At 42.3% G+C, this 23,751-nt stretch overlaps 1 protein-coding gene across 1 annotated transcript; it reads left to right on the top strand.

Annotated features, from left to right (window-relative positions):
* Positions 1–20,584: 20,584 nt before the first annotated feature.
* Positions 20,585–23,751, top strand: LOC127313657 (probable galacturonosyltransferase 3). Its single transcript, XM_051344138.2, has 8 exons — positions 20,585–20,751; positions 20,824–20,894; positions 20,987–21,035; positions 21,154–21,303; positions 21,399–21,512; positions 21,659–21,993; positions 22,085–23,057; positions 23,193–23,751. Exons 1-8 carry the CDS (start codon positions 20,638–20,640, stop codon positions 23,469–23,471), a joined length of 2,085 nt encoding a protein of 694 aa, XP_051200098.1. The 5' UTR covers positions 20,585–20,637; the 3' UTR covers positions 23,472–23,751.

Here is a 23,751-nt window from a genome sequence, read left to right as displayed (position 1 = left end):
TTGCTAGCAGCACGTAGGGATCCTCCACCGAGGGGACCCGAAGCTGGGTACGTCGTGTGCCTAATCTCGTCCCCGGAATCTCCATCGTCGCTCTCCCGAAACCCTAGTCTACAATACGTAGGCATTGCCGAGGTATTCCCTCGTCAATTGGCGCCGTCCGTGGGGAATAGCGACGACTGGATTTTGTCATCCGGGCGAGATCCATCGTCATCAACAAACAGATCGCATCATCGCCTTGTCTTCTTCACCACACTCAAAATCATCATCGACATCGGCAGCTGGATTGTATCAGAGAGACTGGCCTCAACAGATTCTACTACAAGCTTATCGTGCGGCAGATCGATCGAGAATTCATTCAAGCCGCTGGAAAGCAGCAGCTCAACGTGACCCGCCTCGTGTCTATCGGGTCGCCATCAACAGCGATTTATTCGGGCTGCTCGGTTCTACATCGAGTCTTTCTCCTGCAACATCATGTGCGCATTGATCTTCCTGACAGGTGCTGGTTACATGTATAACCAATCAATCTAGTATTACTCCACGGAAAGCAAGGGAAAAAAGAAGGAAAGAATCAAAAGCAACGATTAGATCTTGGGTCAAACTCCAAGGCACACACGATGGCTTGAAACACGTATAGTATGTACCAGAAATCACATGGGTTTCCACCCACGTGAGGATCAAGTCAAGGACCAGCACTTCGTTTTCAGATACCTGCTAGCGCACGCCTATGGCTACCTCGCCATCCGACATAAGAACATCAGGTGCTATATTTTCAATTAATTACTACTTGTAAAATTTATTTGGTCAAATATTTTCGGCTCGTGCTATTACTTGCGTGCAGAATTTTTTCGCTTTAATACAACTACGGATCAGAATAAGCTCCGACTACTCCACTGCCATGCAATCACTATGCTCGGGGGCTCACCCGTTGCGGATCCACTTCATCGACTGCGTTCCACCGGGTCAATAACTTTCGGCTAAAAGGCGACATGTCTCTGTTTCATCGGTTGCGTCCTCTTCATCGACTATATCAGCCACATCTACTACTTCCGGCTAGGCGCCGCGTAACTACATATTGCGTCCGAGGCACGACCTGTTTCCTCGACAACTTCGCCGCACCCGATTAAAAAGCTAAGCATTCTTCTTTCAAGAGTCAATTATTATTTACTTTCACCATACCCGAATACTCGGGGGATGTACCATTACATCATTAGAGCAAATTCACCCAACACTGGGGCTGTGTTATTATTTCATTACCACAAATATACTCGGTTACTTGGTGAATTTATTTTCTTCGGCTCTGGATATATCTTTTCCGACTCAGTGAAATTATTTTCTTCGGCTCCGTGGATTTATTTTTGGCTTAGTGAAATTACCTTCTTCGGATCAGTGGAGTCATCTTCTTCGGCTTATTGGATTCTTTTTCATCGGATTCATCTTATAAGATTTATCTATATGAATATTACTGGCTTATTCTTATACAACATTACCCGAGGCGTTTCGGGTCACTGGATTTATCATCGAGGATTATTACTGGATTTATTTTCTTCGGCGGATTCATCTTCTATATTACTGGATTCTTCGGTTCAATGGATTAATCTTCTATAATTATTACTGGAACTATTTTCTTCGGATCAATGGATTCATCTTCTATAATGTCAACGGATTCATCTTTTATGGTTATTACTGGATTCTTCGGGTCAATGGATTCATCCTCTATGATATCGGCGGATTCATCTTCCATATATAATAGTGTAATCTTTAATATGGATTCATCTCAAGTACTTCATCTCGGACTTCATCTTCAGTATTTCGTCCTTAATGGCCTTCTTTCGGTGACACGGATAATACTCGGGGGCTCGACAACGACTTCACCCCGGGTAACAACGGTGACATGGCGTCTAAGCAACAATCATGACATCACCCCAGCAACGCTCGGGGGCTCGGCTATTTCTTCATCAACAATTTGGCGACATCTATTTTTTGCTATTTGGTGGTTCCTACTTCGGCTCGACTTCTTGGTTTCATTCGAAGACTTCATCGACTTAGCTACACGGCATATCTCCGTTAACTCCGTCGTATCTAATAAGCTAAGTGTTTCTTTTTAATAAAGTTGATTATCATTTACTTTTGCCGCACACGACACTCGGGGGCTGTGCGGCATAAATTTACTTTGCATATCATCGAAACCGAGCATCTGACACCGCATGCGAAAAAGAGAGTCAAGGAAAAGATAGAAAAAGTTTGTTTATTTTTGCAGGAAAATGCAAATTTCAAAGTATATAAAAGAGTACCCGACAAAGTCTTCTTCAGGGAGGAACCCGACGAAATCAAAAGAGTACCCGACGAAATCTTCTTCAAGGATGAACCCGACGAATAATTATCTCCAAGGAGATCCCGAAAATTATCTCCAAGGAGATCCCGAAAAATTATCTCCAAGGAGGTCCCGAAAAATTATCCTCAATAAGGACCCGAAAAATTATCTTCAAAGAGGTCCGAAGAATTATCTTCAAGGAGGTGCCGAAAAATTATCTTCAAGGAGGTGCCGAAGAATTTTCCTGAAGGGGGAACCCGAAGAATTGTCCTCAAATAGGACCCGAAGAAATTTTCCTGAAGGAGGACCCGAAGAATTGTCCTCAGGGAGAACCCGAAGAATTGTCCTCAGGGAGGACCCGAAGAATTAGGGAGGACCCGAAGAAATTTTCCTGAAAGAGGAACTCGACGAAATTATCATCAAGGAGGAACCAAAAAAAAAAAAAAAAAAAAAAAAAAAAAAAAAAAAAAGGGACGGACAAATCTTCGGGTCTATTGACTCGTCATTTGTTCCGAGCAAGAGTATCGGCGATGTACCCGACAATATAGAAGAATCCAATATATGCGGCTGTCTCATCACGCCCGAGAAAAATATAGAAGAACCCGCAAAATGGGTCATTGCATCAGCCGAACAAGGCACTCGACAATATATTCTCAGAACGCCAAAGTTGCGATCAATTTCTGAATGCCGCAAATTTGCGAAGGTAAGACCCCAGAATCCGTTCTGCTGGGCGTGGCATCGCCGAAGACTGCGCTCTGCTACTTTTATCCGTATCAACAGATATGAAGAAAAATCCTAACGGACGCGTTAGGTACCCGATAAATATGACTGGGACTCGACAGAATGGTAAGACCTTAAGCGGCACCTGTCGAGTTAACACCAGTATCCCGAGATCATGTCCAGGGACGTGATCTTGAAGTAGGTTTTTGCGGATTGCCACAAGAGCAGTTAACTAGTACCTGATCCGTCAGATGAACTAGCCCCAATTACCATTATCCCTGTACAATATAGATATGGATGTCAAATAAAAATAGCAACGGCCTGGAGTTGATAAAAAGAGGGGCTGCGTCAAGTTCTTTGTCGAGTAGTACAACTCGAGCCTATGCCTAGGTGCAAGCACCTGCCCATAGGCTCGGGGGCTACTCTTATCGAGAGAATTGTTCACTCTCCCGATAAGATACAAGAAAGAGGAAAAATTGTGGTGTCGACTAAAAGCAAGTTGAGCCTACACCCAAGTGCAAACACTTGGTTGTAGCCTCGGGGGCTACTCCCATCGGGAGCGCTGGTCGCGCACCCGATAAATGTGAAAAGCTCAAGAAAGAATGACAATATAGCGGCATAAAGCGTTGAGCCTACAACCAAGCACAAGTCCTTGGCTGTAGCCTCGGGGGCTACTCCCATCGGGAGCGCTGGTCGCGCGCCCGATAGAAAAATAAATTTGATAGCATCTACGACAATCAAGGTTTGTAGACTCAACTCGATTCTACGACTCGAGTGGAGCCTACTCCCATCGGGAGCACATGGATTTCATCAAGTCTTCCAGAAATATAGTTAAATTCTTCATCGAGTAGTACAACTTGAGTCTATGCTCAAGTGCAAGCACTTGCCCATAGACTCGGGGGCTACTCCTATCGGGAGCGCTGGTCGCGCACTCGATAATTTCGAGAAACGTCGACATCATCTATGTTGCACAAGATCTACGACATGGACCTCGCATTGTATTTCTTCGACTTCGGAGATGGTTATGCTTGGAGTTTCTACGCAAGTCTTCGACTTCCCTATAAACTCGGGGGCTACTGACATGGGCATACCCTTCGGGTACCCATTATTAGTATACCCGGCTCGGCCCAAGATGGAGAAGGCGCAATATGGAGAAGGCCCAACAAGGCAACCCGAAGATGTAATCGACTAGGACTCTTGTAAAACCTTAGGCTGGTTGCATATATAAAGCTAGCCAGGGCACCCGAAATAAAGAGGACAACAGATAGATAGACAGAATATAGACAACATAGCTCCACCTATGGCGACACCCTGTAAACACATCTATGATCATATACTGGATTGCTAGCAGCACGTAGGGATCCTCCACCGAGGGGACCCGAAGCTGGGTACGTCGTGTGCCTAATCTCGTCCCCGGAATCTCCATCGTCGCTCTCCCGAAACCCTAGTCTACAATACGTAGGCATTGCCGAGGTATTCCCTCGTCAGTGGGGCTGGAAAGGTTTTTAATGAGGCGGGCTCGCGGTGCGGCGCAGGCAAAAGTATGAACGGAGGAAGAAGATGACTTTATATAGAAAATCAGGTGAAGCGACGCACCGTTGGATGGAGTAATTTTGCGGTGGATGCTGTACCCTTGGCTAAGGGGTAAAAAAGTATTTTGACTATGAGAGAACGTAACAGGCGCTACAGTAAGTGCGCCAGGAAAAGCGGAGGACGTGTGTCCCCCACTTGCACGACGTGTCAAATTGATGAGGGTTCTGGGCCCGCAAGACAGAGAGAGAGCAGTACTCGCGTCTTCCCGATACAGTGGTCGTGGCTATCGTCAGCAGTGATGTCACCTTGTCTAAAAAGAAAATTTCGGCTGTGAAGACTAAAAGAAATTGGCAGCAGGGAAAAATTATCAATTATTTCGAGAGCATTTGATCAAATACAAGTTTTTGCCCAAATCCCCGGGGGCTACTTTAGAAAAACGAAAAAGCTCAAGTATGACAAAATAGAAATGGCGAGAGCCTATGATCAAACGCAGGCATTTGTTCATAGCCTCGGGGGCTACTCCCATCGGGAGCGCTGGTCGCGCACCCGATAGACATAAAAAGCTCGAGAGATATTGACAATATAGCGGCATAAGATGTTGAGCCTACAACCAAGCACTAGTCCTTGGCTGTAGCCTCGGGGGCTACTCCCATCGGGAATGCTGTTCGCGTGCCCGATGAAATTATAAAAAATATATAGAGAAAGAAGAAGTGAGCATATTTCGAGTTATACAAATAACTCGAAACATACTCCCATCGGGAGGACAATATAAGTCATCCGTTGACTCAATAAAATATGCTATTCCAGCAGCCGAAAAAGCACTCGACAATATATTCTCAGAGCGCCAAAGTTGCGAATAATCTCTGAATGCCGCAAAACTCTGCGAAGGTAAGACCCCAGATCCGTTCTGAGCGGCGTGGCACCGTCTCTGACGTCGGTTTGCTACTTTTTTCCGTATCAACAGATACGAAGAAAAATCCTAACGGACGCGTTAGGTACCCGATAAAATATGTCTGGGACTCGACAGAATGGTAAGACCTTAAGCGGCACCTGTCGAAGTTTACACCAGTATCCCGAGATCATGTCCAGGGACGTGATCTTGAAGTAGGTTTTTGCGGATTGCCACTAGAGCAGTTAACTAGTACCTGATCCGTCAGATGAACTAGCCCCAACTACCATTATCCCTGTACAATATATAATTGCGTATCCAAAGATATGTGATAAATTTGACAGTTATTGAATGACTATAAAGTTGGAGATTTTTCCTGATTCTTCGATTCAAGCAAAATCTCGGGGGCTACTGACATAGGCATCCCCAATGGGCCTGCCGAAGATGGTACCCGGGGTTTACTGAAGGCCCACGACTCGATGAATATGAAGATTCGGAAGCCCAAGTTAGTATTAAGGAAAGCTAGAGTTGTATTATGAAAAATATACTTGTAATCTTACGGGATGAGTTAGAAACTTTCCCGGACTCTGTAAACTGTATATTGTGAATCCCTCGGCTCCACCTCCTATATAAGGGGGAGTCGAGGGACAAAGAGAGGACCGATTCATTGTCTCACGCAACCCTAGTTTTCACATCGCCGAGTACTTTTCGGCTGAAACCTTCGAGATCTACTTGCCCTCTACTTCCGCTAAAACCCTAGTCTACAATCCGTAGGCATTGATAAGTTAATCCCTTGTCAATAGTTGGCAAGAAAGCGGGACAGGATCTCAATCGAGCACCGCTTCAAAGCAATTGGCGAGGAATTGGCAGGATTTTTCCTTCGGGACGTCATTCCTAGCTTCGCAGAGTACCACTATTAATGAAGATCTACATGTAATATATAGTTTGACTCGGAGTGTACCACTATGGTACATGTAATAGATAGTATGCCTTGAAGAGTACCACTATGCATGAAGATCGATCTTCATGCATGTACTACTTAATTTGCGATCTTATGCAATTACATGTGTTATATTATATGCACCAAGTTGATATGCATCACCTTGATCTTCATGTACTACATAAACCGAAACGCGTTTCTGGCGCATCGACGCGATATGAAACGGTCCGATGCCCCTAAACCCCTCCTAAAACCCTAAATCCTGAATTCTCTGCCGCGGCAGAGATTTATGCATTTTCTCTGCCGCGGCTGCCAACCTTTGGTACCGGTTCGTGTTACAAACCGGTACCAAAGGTCCCTAGCCCTGCGCTCTCCTGGGTGCCCAACTGGAGGCCCCTTTAATACCGGTTCGTAAGGAACCGGTACCAAAGGGGGGGGGGGCTTTTGTCCCGAATCTTTTGTACCGGTTGCTTAACCGGTACAAAAGCGCCTCTGGAACCGGTATAGATGGCCCTTTTTCTACTAGTGGACATAAAGAAAGCTATGGTATGGTGAGTCCACGCAAGGAATACACCGAGGATAGGAGGTTGGAGAAGGCCAAGGTGTCCACGGCCGAGGAGAGGAGGGCCACCGCCGAGGGGAGGAGGTTGGCATTGGAGGAGAAGAAGATTGCTATGGAGGAATATGCTCGAGTAACGGCACAAGAGAAAGAAATCTTCCTCATGGACACATCCAACCTCGATGAGAAGCAAAAGGAGTACTTCAACCTCTGCCATGATGAAGTGTTGGCACAGAAAAGAATGATGGCATCAACCTTTGCACCACCGATGAGCGGTTTCGGAGGCTTCAGTGGCATGGGAGGCATGGGAGGCTTTGGTGGTATGAGTAGCATGGGAGGCATGTGTGGCATGAGTGGCATGGGTGGCATGGGTGGCTTTGGTGCCATGGCAGCACCTTCGGGAGGCTTTGGAGGCTACGGCGGCGTGGGTGCACCACCGATGATGAGTACCTATGGAGGCATGGGAGCACCACCGGGTGGATTCATGGCCTCCGTGGTAGCTCCATATTGTGGTGATGCCTATGGAGATTCTACGGGTAATGTCAACTCCGGCCAAGTCTCCAATGGAGAAAAGAACAACAACCCGAGACCAAGCAATGACGGTGGCATTGACATGGAAAGTGTTGATGCTTGATGATCTTGGTTGATGATGTTGATGGTTGATATGTTTGTGTGAACTTTTGTGTTGAACTTGCTTGTGTGTTGAACTTGTTTTTGAGTTGGTGATGAATTTGATATATCTCATGATTATGGTCCATTTTACTAGTGTTTGTTTGATCTTCTCAATTGCATATTTGGGTATATTTTGTGTTTGCCGCGGCAGCGCGCGTTGTAAAATGCAGCGCCTGGTGGAGCGATGTTTTTTCCTCGCCATAAAATACAGCTTCCGGCGGAGCGCAAATTTTTAGCTCACGCTCTATACCTAAAAATGGCGATGTAAACGCAATATAGCGTGCGCTAAAATAGCGCATATGTTGGAGATGCTCGTACACGAGTGCCTTGACATGGCTATATTTTCTACATGGTGAAGTACCCATATAGACCCTTAATGTACAGTCTTTTCTAAAACAAAAAATACCCTGCCAAAGAAAAGCAAATGTTTATGTCTTCTTAAAAAAACTAGTAATAACGATGTCTTTCAAATTTCAATTGAGAAGAAGAAACTTAAGTCTATAGCAAGCATGTCCTTCAGCAAAAAAAAATAAACCCATCCAGCCTGGTTTATATATGGACTACAAACAAAATAACTTCCTACTCAGAAGTGAACTGGTCCATGCCCTTGAGGGCAAAGAATCTTGCAACAGCTCTATAATAGTCTGGCTAGAGAACCTTAAGAGTTAAGACGCCATGTCTCCTAAGGATGAACATTTTACTCATAGGTATTGTTACCCATGCGTACCATACATGTATGAACAGGTTATGTACATGCATGAGCATGCTGTGAAAAGTACGGATATAGGCTTATATTAGATTCTATAGTCATAACCTACCTGTTTTGTAGTGACATGTGGACCTATGTTATTGCCATCAGTCGTCAATTTCTCATGTGACTTATCTATTTTTGTTGCTGAGTTATGAGCATGAGATTATGATTTCTAAAAAAAATAATTTTCATATCCTCAATTACTTAGTGAGTTAAGATAATTGTTTTTTTGTTAACTATGCTATTGATGAATGTAAAATTGTAAATAAATCGTGTACTACTCGATCTAACTGTTGGGTGCCCAATGATAATGGGTATCCGTCGGGTATGGGTGCAGGTCAAGTCTCATACCCGTGGGTGAGGGTATGGGTAAAATTATGTACCCACTAACTATATGGTTATGGGTATGTTACTAGTTTATCCTATCCATAACCTACCCATTGTCATCCTACGGTGTTCCTTTTCCTTTTCTTTTCCTCTGGACACAAAACATAACATGCATGGACTAGTCTTTACTATTAAATTGGATTTGGTCGTTTGACACTCAACGTGTTTGATGGTCGTCATTGAAAACATCATGTCCGTCTAATCAATCTCACGGTCTCCGCTTCGTCCGATCTAATTAGGAAGCAATCTCACGCACGATATCAATCTGTCCGCACAAACATTAAAATACTTGCCAAAAAAGCTTTTAACGCTTCCCCAATCTCTCGCGTTATAAAAAGCCACTAGGAATCAGATGCCGATCATTTGCTTCCCATCGGACCGGTGTACTGCAGGATCGAAAGCAGCTAGGCCGTTCGATCTGCAACCAGGCCTGTGTGTCTATTAATTTCCGAGAATGAAGCACCGATTTGCATGCTTGCCTTAAAAATAGATCCCGTAATGCATGCCTCTGTTATTATCAGCAATCTTTTTTTAGCGTGAAGATCGATAGGAATCGGGTACCATCTATATAACGTGGAGTTTCCAAACTGCTCCCGATAACTACTTCTTCCTCATTCTTGATTTTCAGGAAAATAATTTAGTTCTTAAGAAAACTAATAACTTAAGAAAAATAAGGGTCATTTGCTTCCTTACAGAACAAATGGTGTTTCCAATTCCAACGCAACTTTTATTTGCTTCCGATTGGATCAAAATTTAGTTTCCAATGGTAATAATTTAAGATGATTTGATATGCTTTCTTATACAGAATAAATGGTGTTTCCAACGCTAGGTTTATGCTTCCGATCTATACTATTATATTGAAGTTGATCTTTGATGGTCGTCATTAAAAGCATCCGGTCCGTCTGATTTCTGTCTCGCATCTTCCCTCGATATCCAACCATCCATCTTCCCTCGATTTGATGTTTTTGTTTATAGTTTTAAGCATTTTGATTTATTCTGATACTTTGCAGGTGATCGTGAAGAAAATCAAACGCCGCAAAACTGACTCGCTCCCTGGTTCTGTAGCCCCTCCTTTCCTTTCTCACCCCAACTTGAATTAACATATAACCTTCGGTAAGAACTAAGAAAATCATGTCATTCAACTTCTACACTCCACGTTGCAATGCAAAAAATCTTCTCTCGATCTACCAGATCATTATTGGAAAAGAAGAGTTGGATAACTTTTGCGTGCTTGAATAATACACCTGCTCAGTCAGAACATAAAACAGTGTTTCTGCACATGCACGGTTCATCCATGTCCAAGATCATGTTGTTAATTGAAAACATAAATTACACATTTTATTTTACAGGAAGTTAGTGAATGCCAAGATATGAAGTGGGGAACATTCAAGGCTACACTTACGGATGCTCTAATTGATCATCTGCAACCTATCTAGGCATGATATTTTTAATATTTATGCGGTATGTTCATGTCCATCCTTCCTCGTTAGCCAAGTACGGTCCTGACAATTTTGTAGAGATGGAGCCGGAACATATTATGAACTCATATAGTTTAGAAGTTCACAGCAAACCTCCCGAGGCTCAATTATGTTTCAATTGCAGATCCTAGGAGTCTAGGTCAATTTCTTAATTGTCATCTACATTTTTTTTTGGATCTCCAGTGTTCACAGGATGATTGACTATGGTACCTATAGAATTAGCTCAGCTCGCTGCTATTCGGATGAGTACAATAAATCCTCCGAGGTAAGTAGAATTTTCTTCCATGTGAACGATGCAACATATGGTTTCAGGTCTGTGCAAATCTGACATGGAACTCTGGTTTATGGTTGAAGCATTCATAATGTTCATGTTGGTTCCACAATCCTGCACTTTTATTGGTGCATACAGGTTAGTAGTATGAACCACATGCAATTTTTTGGTCGCAGATTCAATGAGCGCCCTGCAGTTTTTATACCTTGGGCTGTGTAGGCTAATCGGAGAAGAAATGCATTGGTTGCATGTGAAGTGTGGCTAGAGGAGATGATTCAAGTGAGGAAGTACAAAGTTTAAACCATGCTATGAAACTTGGGGCATCATCTGCATGCTCTGATTTGTATGGTTTCGCAATCTCTGTTGAAACACTACTAGAAAAATGAATTTCTACTTCATCTTTTGTCAATCAATTTTTTATGTGACTGGGCATGTGAACTCAAGATGTGTATTATCTCATATGCTTTTTCAATTGTAAATTGCAGTCTTATGCAAGGCTTTTTAAGTTCGAGTGTAAGATTGATGGACACATGAATAAAACATGTGCAAGTTTGATCCATTTTTGTGGTCGGTTGTACCAAATCTGACCCTATGCGTGCTCTGACATGGACACCGGAGAACATTACCTCGGGTAATGAAATGCAATTTCTAATGCAAAGATAGCTAGAAGAGGGAGTAGAGAATCAATAGCCTGGACAATAGAGGTAATCACGGAATCCTTTTGGAGGAGGTTGGCTACTAAAAATAACTTGTTGTTTGTGATGCTTAGTTTGTTAAAACTAAACATGAATTCAGGCTATTGTAGTTTGTTTGGCCAAAGAGTATGTGCTCAGTTTTTTTTTAGAAATGGGGGAAAACCCCGGCCTCTGCATCCAAAGGATGCACACAGCCTTTTATTGCATCATCCAAAGAGAGTAAATAGTTGTGAATACAAAACGAACTGAAACGAACATAGGATCATGGGTCGGCTAAAGTTGCGACATGAATCAACCATCTAAAAAGTGAAAACAAAGACGATCTAGGCATCTTGTAATCTATTAATATGCCGCCAACCACCCTGGTTGAAAGATAGCCCAAACGACCGCCATCAAGCGAGTGCACCCAGAATCCATATGTGCCCGCTGGTCCTCGGGGAGTAGATGGGACCACATATTTATCCAGTAAGTAGTTCGATGAATAGCCTGCAAAAATTGAGAAGAACCCGCACCGTTAAAAACAATATCGTTTCGACAATTCCAAATTGCCCAAAGTAAAGCACAGACTCCTATACGAATCTGCTCTTTAACAATTTTGTCAATACCATTCAGCCACTTCCCAAACAAGTTTTTAATATTTGTTGGAGCAGGAATATTAAACGTGAAATAAATAACTCTCCACAGCAAGCTTGCAAAAGGACACCTAATGAAAAGATGTTCTATAGATTCTTTAGAGTCACAAAACACACATTTAGTACAGCCAGTCCACTTCCGCTTTGCCAAGTTGTCTTTAGTAAGTAAGACTTTCCGATTCAAAAACCACATGAAAATTCTGATTTTCAGTGGCACTTTTAATTTCCACAGGTATTTTTTCAAAAACCGAGTGTGTCCACTCATGAAATCAGTATAAAGAGATTTAACAGAAAACTTCCCAGAAGTTGTTAAATTCCAGCAAAAGCTATCCGGCTGATCATTAAGTTGTACCACCATCAAACGTTCTACTAGACTCAACCAATTTTCCCACGTTGAACCCCTTAAAATCCTATTGAAAGTAATATTCAGCGTTGGTTGATTAAGAACATCCGCGACCCTCACATTTCTATGAGCCACCTTGTTAAAAAGCGCCGGATATTGAACAGAAAGAGGAGAGTTGCCAAGCCATGAGTCCTCCCAAAACTGCGTAGTCAGTCCATTGCCAACACTAAAACTTCCCCGTTGAAAGAACTCATCTTTCACACTTAGAATACCCTTCTAGAAGGGTGAATCCGTGGGTTTAGCTTGAACTTGGGACAGGGTATGAGTCCTAAGATATTTGTTATGCAACAGCTCCTGCCACATACCTTGTTCATTAAGTAACTTGAAAAGCCATTTGCTTAACAAGCACTTATTTTTAATATCTAACACCTCAATCCCTAAGCCCCCTTGATCCTTCGGTCTACAGAGAATGTTCCATTTTGTCAATCTATATTTCCTTTTTAACTGATCGCTTTGCCAGAAGAAACGCGACCTATAGAAATCTAGTCTTTTTCGTACCCCTTTGGGTATTGGAAAAAAGGATAGTAGAAACATAGGTAAACTTGACATAACAGAATTAATTAAAACAAGACGATCTCCATAAGATAATATCTTTCCCAACCAACACCCTAATTTTTTCTCAAACCGATCCTCAACAGGTTTCCATTCTTTGTTTAGAAGTTTTCTATAGTGAATAGGAATTCCCAGATATTTAAATGGTAGTGAGCCAACCTCACACCCAAAGATTTGTCGATAGTCTTGCCGTATATCCTTAGCTTTACCAAAGCAAAATATCTCACTCTTATGAAAGTTGATTTTCAGACCCGACAGTTGCTCAAACAAGCATAGAATAAGCTTCATATTGACAGCTTTCTCTACATCATGCACCATAAAAAGAATCGTGTCATTGGCATATTGTAAGATTGATACCCCACCTTCTACAAGGTGGTCTATCAATCCCCCGACTTGTCCATTCTCTTTCGCCCTTGCAATGAGAATAGCCAACATGTCCGCAACAATATTAAAAAGCATGGGCGAGAGGGGATCGCCCTGTCGGAGACCTTTCAGAGTTTGAAAATAATGACCTATGTCATCATTCACTCTTATACCGACACTTCCCCCTTGAACAAACCTCGCCACCCAATCACACCACATAGGTGGAAAACCTTTCATACGCATAGCTTGCTGTAAAAATGCCCAATTCACCTTATCATAAGCCTTCTCAAAATCTATCTTAAAAATGATACCATCCATTTTTTTCCTATGAAGTTCATCGATGGTTTCGTGAAGCACAACAACTCCCTCTAAAATATTTCTTCCTGGAATAAACACAGATTGTGTTGGTCTAATTACCTTATACGCCAAAGCAGTCACTCTATTTGTACCAACCTTGGTAAAAATCTTGACACTAACATTCAACAAACAGATAGGCCTATATTTCTAGCATCTTCTACTAGTATGTGCTCGGTTAGAATTGGGACACCAATCAGAAACTATAATTGGACATTTTTAGCTTTTTTCGTTGTCTATTTACCATTAAAAAGAATTACTTTGGCTGATCAAAATGAAAGTTGGGTACATTCAGGATCATGATTTATACAGGTAAACCTGACCGTACTATGTCTAAATAGACCACATTTTTATTTGTATTTACTGGGCATTAGTGTATAGATACATTACATACTGAATGTGTTCGGTTTATATTGGAGGTAAATACATCAATTCTACATGGTTAGGTCGTATAAGTGGCCTGGAGAAGTTTATAAGAGAACTGAATTGTGTATAAAGTTACATTATATGAGGAATAGGAAAGTCAAAACATGTTCATATTTTTTTTAATGTTACTCTACACGATTGCATGATCTCACGTGTAGTTTTCTGAACAATGTCATCAGACAGTTTATGACACACCTGGGTCAGTTATGACACACCTGGGTGTGCCCAGATATTCCACAAAAACATATACCGAGGTGGTGAACAGTGGATGCCTTTAGGCATTTGAAACCCTATCTAGAACTGGTTCGCCTAGGTGGATTTGGATATTTTAACTGATCAAGGTAGCACCACTCAACAAGTTACTATGTTTTGGGATTTGCTAAGAAGGACACTGGTGCCAACTTGTCTACATCATCCTGCTCTATCAAGGTGGTTGATGATTCATGGCTGTTGATATTAGCATAAGCCTTGCATTAACTCAAGTATGAGATAAAATATAGTACTCTCTAATTCAAATTAGTTGACACAAATTCACTAAATCTAGACAGATCTTAGGTAATACTTTGCTTAAATCTATGTCAATTAAGTTGAATCAAAGGGAGTACTAGGAGCGCTGTAGGTATTGACAAGATGACATCGCCGACAATATGGTGGAGATGGAGGACTGTGATAGGAAAAGAACTCCAACTCGGATTTCAAAGCAAATTTCACTACATAGATATCTTTGTATAAACATGAATTTTAACATGCATCATGATGTTCAAAATTTATATATGTAGTGTGGATTTTTATTAGGATCCGTGGCAACGCACGGACATTCAACTAGTTGATACAAGTGCGTTAGTTGTCACCGGGAGGAAGCACACATAGTGATAGGACCTTGCCCATGACCAAGGGAATTCGATCAAGGAAATCGAACCAGATAACTAGAATCGCAGTAGATAACTAGATCAAGATATAAAAATGATAAAAGGACAAGAATCAAAGATAAATAAAGGAAAGTAGTCAAGAACGAAAGGGAAATTTGGATAAAGGAAATCAAGATTTTTCTTATTGCGCCACACATTTATCCACTCTCCCCGTCTATGTGGAGTACCCATAGGAACCGCAATATTGAAGTAATTCAAATTACAAACTAGCACTTTAAACAACACCTAAATATTTGAACTGAAGAAAAGACGATCTGAGCCGTAGGATCCAACGAAGCAGTTTTCAGCCAATCATGACCGTCCAGTTGACTAAATGAAAGGGTTGTCGATGTTGCGTTAGATCTTCAGTGTTATGACATACAATTACGTTATACCAATCACCGACAACAGGTTGCAGAGGTGAGGGAGAACCTCCATAGTAAACGACTATGTCTAGAAAGTCCATGCTTGGATTTGTGACACCATGCCAAAATCACGTGGTTTGCAGCGATGATGCTGTTAGAAGTAATCGAGATGTAAATCGAGAGAGGCAACAAAATGATTCAACTATCTTCTTCATTGATCAACAAGGGGTATTTATACAGGGGTTCCCGTCTGTTCGGGAAGTCGGTTACAAGAGGAGGCGTCTGTAGGAGATGCCTGTTAGATGAAAAGGTGTCTGTACAAGTAAAAGGCGTCCGTACGGACGGTGGTGGTTTGGGCACTAATTAACTACCTATGGCAGTTAGGATCTAATCCTAACACTCCCCCTTGCACAAAGCAACGTCTTGTATCCCTTGTATAACCTTGACAATATTCCATGTAGTCTTGATGATCTTTGAAGCTCATAATCTCTCCTCTAAAAACCCTGTGGGAAAAATATGAGGAGACTAGTGTGTATGATATGTTGCTAAAACTCCTTAAAAACCCAGTGGGAAAAATAAGGAGAAAATAGTGCAACATATAATAGTTGCATATGCTGTTAAAACTCCTTCGAAACCCAGTGGGAAAATAAGGAGAAAATAACACAGCATATAATTGGTATTGTCTCTTTGTTAACTCGATATGAGAAAAACCTTGTAAAAGGGAAAAACTCATAGAGTATAGAGAACAATATATGTCGTATATATTTTCCTAAAAACCCCGGCGGGGAAAACAGAAAATATAACATATCATCTTGTGTTGATATTACCTCATTAAAAACCTTGATGAGAACCTATGTAGTAAACTCATAAAGGAAAAAAGAGTGTAATATGGTGCTTTGAACATGATTGATTCAGGAAGATACTCCCCCTAATTTTTGCAAATTTGAAAGCCGTCGCATACCAATTCCATAAAATACTTCTGGAATGTTGAAGTTGGTAGAGACTTGGTGAACAAACCAACAACATTATTGTGTGATTTGAATTGCAAGATGTTTATTCCCCAACCCTTCTGAAGTTCATGGAGATAAAACAATCTAGAGGCAATATGCTTAGTGATATTGCTCTTGATGTATCATGTTTGTATTCATGCAACACAAGCAACATTATCTGTGTAGATAATGATTGATGGTTCAAGGGAACCAATACCACATGACTGATGTATGTGGTTTATCATTCCATAAAGCTACACGTGTGTACGAGGCCTTGTATTTTAGAATGATTGGTAGGTGTAGTCACCAGAGTCTATCTCGAAGACATCAATGGAGTGACAATTCTACCATGTTGATACACATTATGGGGATCATTCAAGTAGCCAACATCAGTGTATCCTGATGATATTGGAGTTCAGATTTCTCTGAAATTACAAGAACATGTCAAGTAATGTGTGGTTCCTTGGAGATATCGAAAGATATTCTTGATTCCCAACCAATTGCGTTGGTGGGTCCAATGGCACTGAGATATGGAACTTCAAGTTCCAACATCCCTTCTACATCATCCCGTGGTTTGAGTGGATCTTTCTCTACATCTAGAGATCGAATAACCTACATGGGAGATGGATATGACTTTTCCATTGTAAGTTTTTCCAATATTTATAATATAGGCAGCTTGGTGTACCATAATACTTGAGTGAAGTAGCTCGACTTGTAATATCAAGCACTGATTTGGACCAAATCCTTCATCTTAAATTCCGTCTTTTAGATGATCACGTGCTTCGTCATTGCAAGAGTAATCCTTGTGTATGACAAACACACATGGGTAATTATCATTGTAGGAGTAATCCTTGTGTATAACGAACTCACTACATCGGTTGTACCAAAATAGACCGACAACAATAAGCCATGTTGTGATTTATTAAATTTACACAATACATGTTGCATTTGCATTTCGTTTCGGATTGAGATTCCATCGGGAACCATACATGTCCAAATCTAGTGATCCACATGGATATGTAGTCACTACATCTACCAACTGCATAGATAGATGATTTTGTACTGCCAATGATATAGTGTATCGGAAATAGGATTTCACTCGCATCTGGAGATTAGGTCTCGGATCTCTGCGTAAATCCGACCTTATGCTACAAGCCTTGCTTTCTCACCACCTTGTTATCTCATTCCATTGCTGGAAGAGAACATATTGAAACGCATAGGGAATTCATTTGGAGGAGCGAGGCTAATTCTGCTTGGATTGCATCCTTTGATTGTTTCAGTCCAAGCAAGTGGTTTACACTCTGCCATGGCCATGGTCTTTGGATCTGAATAATTATGAAGGATGTTTGCAATCGTACAAGAGAAATATTGTCGACATTTGTAGGCTTTAATCATATGATTCTCCAGAATCAATATAGTTGGAGGAAATCTCCCAAGCACCCATGATGACTCTTCGTGATTTCCCAATACGAGTGAGTCTGGATGTTCCGATGTCCCAGCCAGTGTGTGCAAGCTGAAGCTGGGTTGTGGAAGTTTCCCTTCCACTGGGTGTATACTACCCATAAGGTGTTAATCAACGCTAGGTTGATATGCATTTACTGATTCAGAGGATTTCTCCTCATTTTACCTTGTTGCTTCTAGGAAGCTAGATCCTGGTTAGAGGCCGTACTACTCCCCCTCTTTTAAGAAATAGGGAGTTGAGTGGTTTTTATTGGTACCTCCACTCTTTCGGGCGTATTTCTAGCCGGATTAAAGGATTATATAACACCATTGAGATCAGTAAATGAATCTGGCAGGGTATTTGCGAATTGTTGCAAATTTGTGAATCCTAGACGTATAGTCCATATTCTTGAGTACGTGGTCATGAGGAGGAACGTGGAGTTTCAAATGATTTCCTGGCATTCTATTTGGTACTTGAAATCTCCCCCTAATGCATGGAAATATCCATCATTCAATATTTGCAATAAGCGTACGAGGCTATGAACAGATCCCTTATGAGGAGTTCATGGTACTTAGTGATCGACAGAGATTTGTACCCCACATAGATCCCTAATTTGTGGGCCTATGATGTACACTGCGGTGGTGAGATCGTACGCGTGAAGCGATTCCGAACTTATGCAGATGGGAAATGCTCGGAGGATTTCCACGTATCAATTGCAGAGGGGAAGTTCTGCGATATGCAGTTAGTTAGTCAAGGGTGTGTAAAGCTGCATGACTCCAAAGTGAAGTTGGTAAAATTTCAACTCATTAACAAAGGTCGTGCAACGAGCCTAATCATCTTGCTCAGATATTCAACCAAACCTTTTATGTATGGACATATGTGACAAAGTGCTGAACTCCAATCTTCGAAAGCCATGCAATAATTATTGGAGGCACATGAAGAGAATTTTGCATCATTGTCCATTCGAATTGATTATAATTCGTTTTCGGTCCACACTATGGTTGGAAGAGGCCACAAATATCACCTTGAATGCATTTGATCGAGGGACTTCAGTGATCCAGCTTTGATATTGAGGTATATGAGAACCTCAAAATGAGCTACATAATATCCAATTATTAAGGAAACTTAGATTCATGCAAATCGTGACCAATGGAATTGATTTATAGGCAACATGTGCTACGGGTTGGATGTACGTGTAGTACAATCCAAACAATAGAGAGGGTACCTTTTCAAATACCTGTTCCTCATCCATTGGATTGAATCCCGTAGAAATCTATATATCGAATTGGAGAGTTTCTATTGTAGAAATCTTTATCAAATATATAGAAGACATTCAATCTTATTCATACCAGAGTGCTGATACAATATATTGTGAAATACAATATATATGTTCTATTACAACAATAAAAATGGACATTAATAAATCGATCACTAAGGAGATAATGAGACTAGTTAAAGTCTCCAAACATGTCGGTTGAGGCATACTCAATGATCATGTTCTCCGTGCCCATAGGGTCCTGTGACCGCTAGAGAGTCATGGTGTTGCAATGTTGAAGAGGAACATCTCGCGAACAACCATCTCTATTAGTGCAATCTGGATGAAGGTTTGAAGCTCCTTTTTCCCTGAGGTCCTTTGCATGCTAGGGATTGTTAATACAGAATAACCAGATGTTGTTGGTGTGGCATTCCTCTGTCATATGTGTATAGCATTCACACTCGATCTGGATGTATGTTGCCTTGTGATGTACATGACAACATACTTTTACTCTTCTGTCAGTGGCGTGGCTCCAGTCGGAGGTGAATCCTGTGGGGCTTGGATTGCACGCATTATCCCATGAAACGCAAGAGTGATCTTGATGGTCATGTTCCATGTAGTGTAGTTGTGGTCATTTAGGGCAAATGCCTCAAATCCTTTTTTGGCCATCATTTATTTACATGGGTGAACCAGAGATTATTAATTTACAATTGGTAAATAAAAAACCATCATGGTTATGTTGTAATGAACTTTGCAAAATTAATAAAGATTCAAGGCGTTGGCTTGAAATCATTAGTGTGAACCTTAAATTGTTAAGTATGATATTTTGTAGATAATCTCCAAAAGAAATTTTGGAGTCCGTCTCTCATCACTAGAGAGTATAATGTGATGGAATCAGTAGATACTCATAGTTCTAGTGCCTTATGTCATAACTTAATAGAATGTATGGGAGATTACTTTGTAAAGCAATCCTAGTAGTGGGGATAATCTGCAATGTAGTAAATCCGCACACTACCTTATAATCCCAAAACATCTATTTGAAGAAGTCACTGTGAATTTTGCATTTGTCAATTCATGCTCGTATTAAACCAAAAAGGCTCAATTAATACGATGAACTGATTCTCATTTCAAGAAATTAGAAATCTCAATTGCAAATTAATGGATGTGATAATGATAACATGTAGGGTACATGAAAATATATATCACATCACATTGCCCTGGAATACATGGTACTCAACAGGTTCACAATACAACAAACATGTACTGAATTTAACAGGGTCTCTGCTTCACGAGAGGGAGTGCCTAGTTGAGTGCATCGTCTTTCTTCTTTTCCTTTCCAGCGATGTTCTTCTGTTCTCGAAATTGCTCAGATGTAGAGCATGCTGATAACGTGTTAGAAGTAATCGAGATGTAGATCGAGAGAGGCAACAAAATGATTCAACTATCTTCTTCATTGATCAACAAGGGGTATTTATAAGGGGTTCCCGTCTGTTCGGAAAGTTGGTTACCTGTAGGAGATGCCTATTAGATGAAAAGGTGTCTGTACAAGTAAAAGGTGTCCGTACGGACGGTGGTTGTTTGGGCATGGCAGTTAGGATCTAATCCTAACAGATGCAGCCCTAAAGCACACCATATAAGAAAAGTTTAGTAAGTTTTAGATACATATATATATTAGTGATAATTAATGCTCTCGTCCCCAGAAAACCCCCACCTTTCCCACTCCACTCCTCGGCCCCTCCGTCCATGGCGCCCCCCTCTGCCCCCTCCTCGTCGGCGGCGCCGCCACCGTGGCGGCGGCGCCACCCCGTCCTCCTCTCCCTCCTCCTCCTCGTCCTCCTCTTCTTCCTCTCCTTCCAGGTACGTGCCCCCCTCCCGTCCGCACCCCTCGCCGGCCGCAATGGCGGGTCCTGACTCTAACCATCCCCTCAGGTCGTCGTCCACGTCCCCTCGCTCAGATCGGCGGTATCGCGGCGGCTCTTCCCCGACCACCGCCACCGCCCGTAAGAACCCCCCGCCGCCGCCCCCTCCCCTCCCCTCCCTAACCGCCGCTCCTAATAAATGCTCTAACTTTCACGCTCTCACCGGTCTCCAGCGCGCGCGAGGGCGGTCCCCGGAGCTGCCCCGGCTGCGGCGATCTGCAGGTCATCATCGGATACTACCTCACTTTTAACTCCTGAACCAACGCGTGCGGTGTTGTGTTGTTCGACGGACAGTTAACAGAGAATGTCGGCCGTGTTTTGCTTTCCTTTGCTTGGGCAGGACGTGGAGGACTTCAACAGGACCGTCGCGTACACGGACCAGGACGGCCGGATCAAGCTGTTCAGGGTCACCGCCAGGGAGCTCGCGGCCTCCTCCATCTGGGAGAACCCTCTGCTGCTGCCCAGAGACACCCAGCCGGCAGCCGGAGCTGTACGTCCCGAACGACAATGTTTCCTTGTCAGGACGGTTCGGTCTGTTGTTTTGGTTTCTTGCTCTCACCAGTGCTTCTTCTGATGCTATGGCAGAAAGCAGAGGCTGCGGAGGAGCGGCTGCTCGCCGCTGGATCAGACGGCGCCAACCTTTCAAGCGCTGCGGTTCCGGCCACCCAAAGAACTGATCCGATAAAACTAAAGCGAGAGGTAAATTAATCACTAACTGCACTATACAGTTCTTCCAGAACATGACGGAAACTCATCTTTATGTTGCCACTGTCTTTGGTTCGCTCCCTCAATCGTCTACTCTTGTTCATCTCTGTTGATTTGTTGTTAAATAACGCTTCTTGCAGGTATTCCGACGCAGGCGGAAAGAGCAGAGGATTCAGGAGCTGCTTCACATGGACAAGGAGGCCGAACTCCAGATGCGAAGCATGGCCACCAACAGCTCGAGGAACTTTGACAATAAAGTGAAAGCCAGCTACAATATATGGAGGCAGGAGTTCCACCACACGAATACAGACTCCACGCTGAAGCTCATGAAGGACCAGATAATAATGGCGAAGGTGTACGCCACCATTGCACGCTCCCAGGACGAGCCTGACTTGTATACTTTACTCATGAAATGCATAAAAGAAAGCAAAGCAGCTATCGGGGACGCACATATGGACAGTGAGCTGGATTCGAGGTACTCCATTTTACGCCTCTGGATATTTTAAGACTTTTCTTCTGTTCCTCCTCGTTTGCATCGGCATGAAAGGATGTATTATTTTCTGCAGCGCTTTAGAGCGAGCAAAAGCGATGGGGCATGTTCTGTCTTCGGCTAGAGATGTTCTGTACAACTCTGACGAAGTATCGAGAAGATTGCGTGTTATGCTGCAGTCCGCGGAACTCAGTATTGACACAGTGAAGAAGCAGAACACGTTCCTGGTTCAGCATGCTGCAAAGACGGTTCCCATGCCTTTGCACTGCCTACACATGCAATTGATAACCGACTATTATTTCCGTGATGGTGTGATCAAGGAGTACTTTCATGATGCTGCTTTGAAGGACGAAGAGGATAAAGCAAAGCTCGAGGATCGGTCACTCTATCACTACGCTATATTTTCTGATAATGTCCTTGCTGCCTCAGTAGTTGTCAGATCAACTGTGACACATGCCAAGGAACCAGATAAGCACGTGTTCCACATCGTCACCGACAAGCTTAATTTTGCTGCCATGAAGATGTGGTTTATCAGTCATTCTTCTCGCCCTGCTACTGTCCATGTGGAGAACATCGACAATTTCAAGTGGCTCAATTCGTCTTATTGTTCAGTTATGAGGCAACTTGAGTCAGCTCGTCTCAAGGAATATTACTTTAAAGCACATGATCCGTCATCACTCTCCGATGGGAACGAGAATCTGAAGTACAGGAACCCAAAATATTTGTCTATGCTCAACCATCTAAGGTTCTACATGCCAGAGATACATCCCAAGCTTGACAAGATACTGTTTCTGGATGATGATGTTGTTGTGCAGAAGGACTTGACACCCCTCTGGGATGTTGATCTCAAAGGGATGGTAAATGGTGCAGTTGAGACCTGCAAAGAGAGTTTCCATCGCTTTGACACTTATCTCAACTTCTCACACCCTAAGATCTCTGAGAACTTTGATCCACGTGCTTGCGGGTGGGCTTTTGGAATGAACATGTTTGATCTGAAGGAGTGGAAGAAGCGAAACATCACCGGAATATACCATTATTGGCAAGATTTGGTAAGTAATGGAGCAAAAAAAATAGTGTTGTTATATTGTTGAACTATATTTGTCCCACCGTGTATGTTATGTCTACAACAATCACTCTTCAGCAGCTTTTATTGGTTTTACTTACTAAGAGAAGCTGTTTTGCAGAATGAGGATCGCAAGCTGTGGAAGTTGGGCACATTGCCTCCAGGGCTAATTACCTTCTACAATTTGACATACCCATTGGATCGCACTTGGCATGTCTTGGGCCTTGGCTATGATCCAGCCGTTGACATTGCTGAAATCGAGAATGCTGCAGTAGTTCATTACAACGGGAATTACAAGCCCTGGCTGGACCTTGCCATTTCCAAGTACAAGGCCTACTGGTCCAAGTATGTCGATGTTGGCAGCCCACACATTAGACATTGCTATGACGGCAAACAATGACATATGTGTCATTCTGTTTTGGTGCTTTTGGACCATGAGTTTTTCCTTGGGAGGGAGTTAGGTAGAGCAGTCTAACATAGTTTCATCATCATAATCTTGCCATTCTTGCGCTTAATAATCTAGCTTTTATTCATGTATCAAGTTCGTGCATGGTGATTATGATTCAGAACATAGTAAAATTTCTTTTACTGACTCAAGAATACATTACATGTTGTATGGAATATGAGTTGACAGAAGAGTAAATGTTCAACAAGGTAATAAAGAGAAATTGAATTGTTTA

This window comes from Lolium perenne, chromosome 7, assembly GCF_019359855.2.
Source record: "Lolium perenne isolate Kyuss_39 chromosome 7, Kyuss_2.0, whole genome shotgun sequence".
Classification (NCBI taxonomy): Eukaryota; Viridiplantae; Streptophyta; class Magnoliopsida; order Poales; family Poaceae; genus Lolium; species Lolium perenne.
The sequence above is the reverse complement of the archived record's forward strand: the minus strand, read 5'-3'. Positions and strand labels throughout refer to the sequence as shown.

Excerpts from the sequence above, each read along its gene's own strand:
- LOC127313657 (XM_051344138.2), top strand. The coding sequence starts at position 20,638 with ATGGCGCCCCCCTCTGCCCCCTCCTCGTCGGCGGCGCCGCCACCGTGG. Across the intron at positions 21,304-21,398 it reads CCCAGCCGGCAGCCGGAGCT|AAAGCAGAGGCTGCGGAGGA; the intron begins GTACGTCCCGAA and ends ATGCTATGGCAG. Across the intron at positions 21,513-21,658 it reads CGATAAAACTAAAGCGAGAG|GTATTCCGACGCAGGCGGAA; the intron begins GTAAATTAATCA and ends CGCTTCTTGCAG.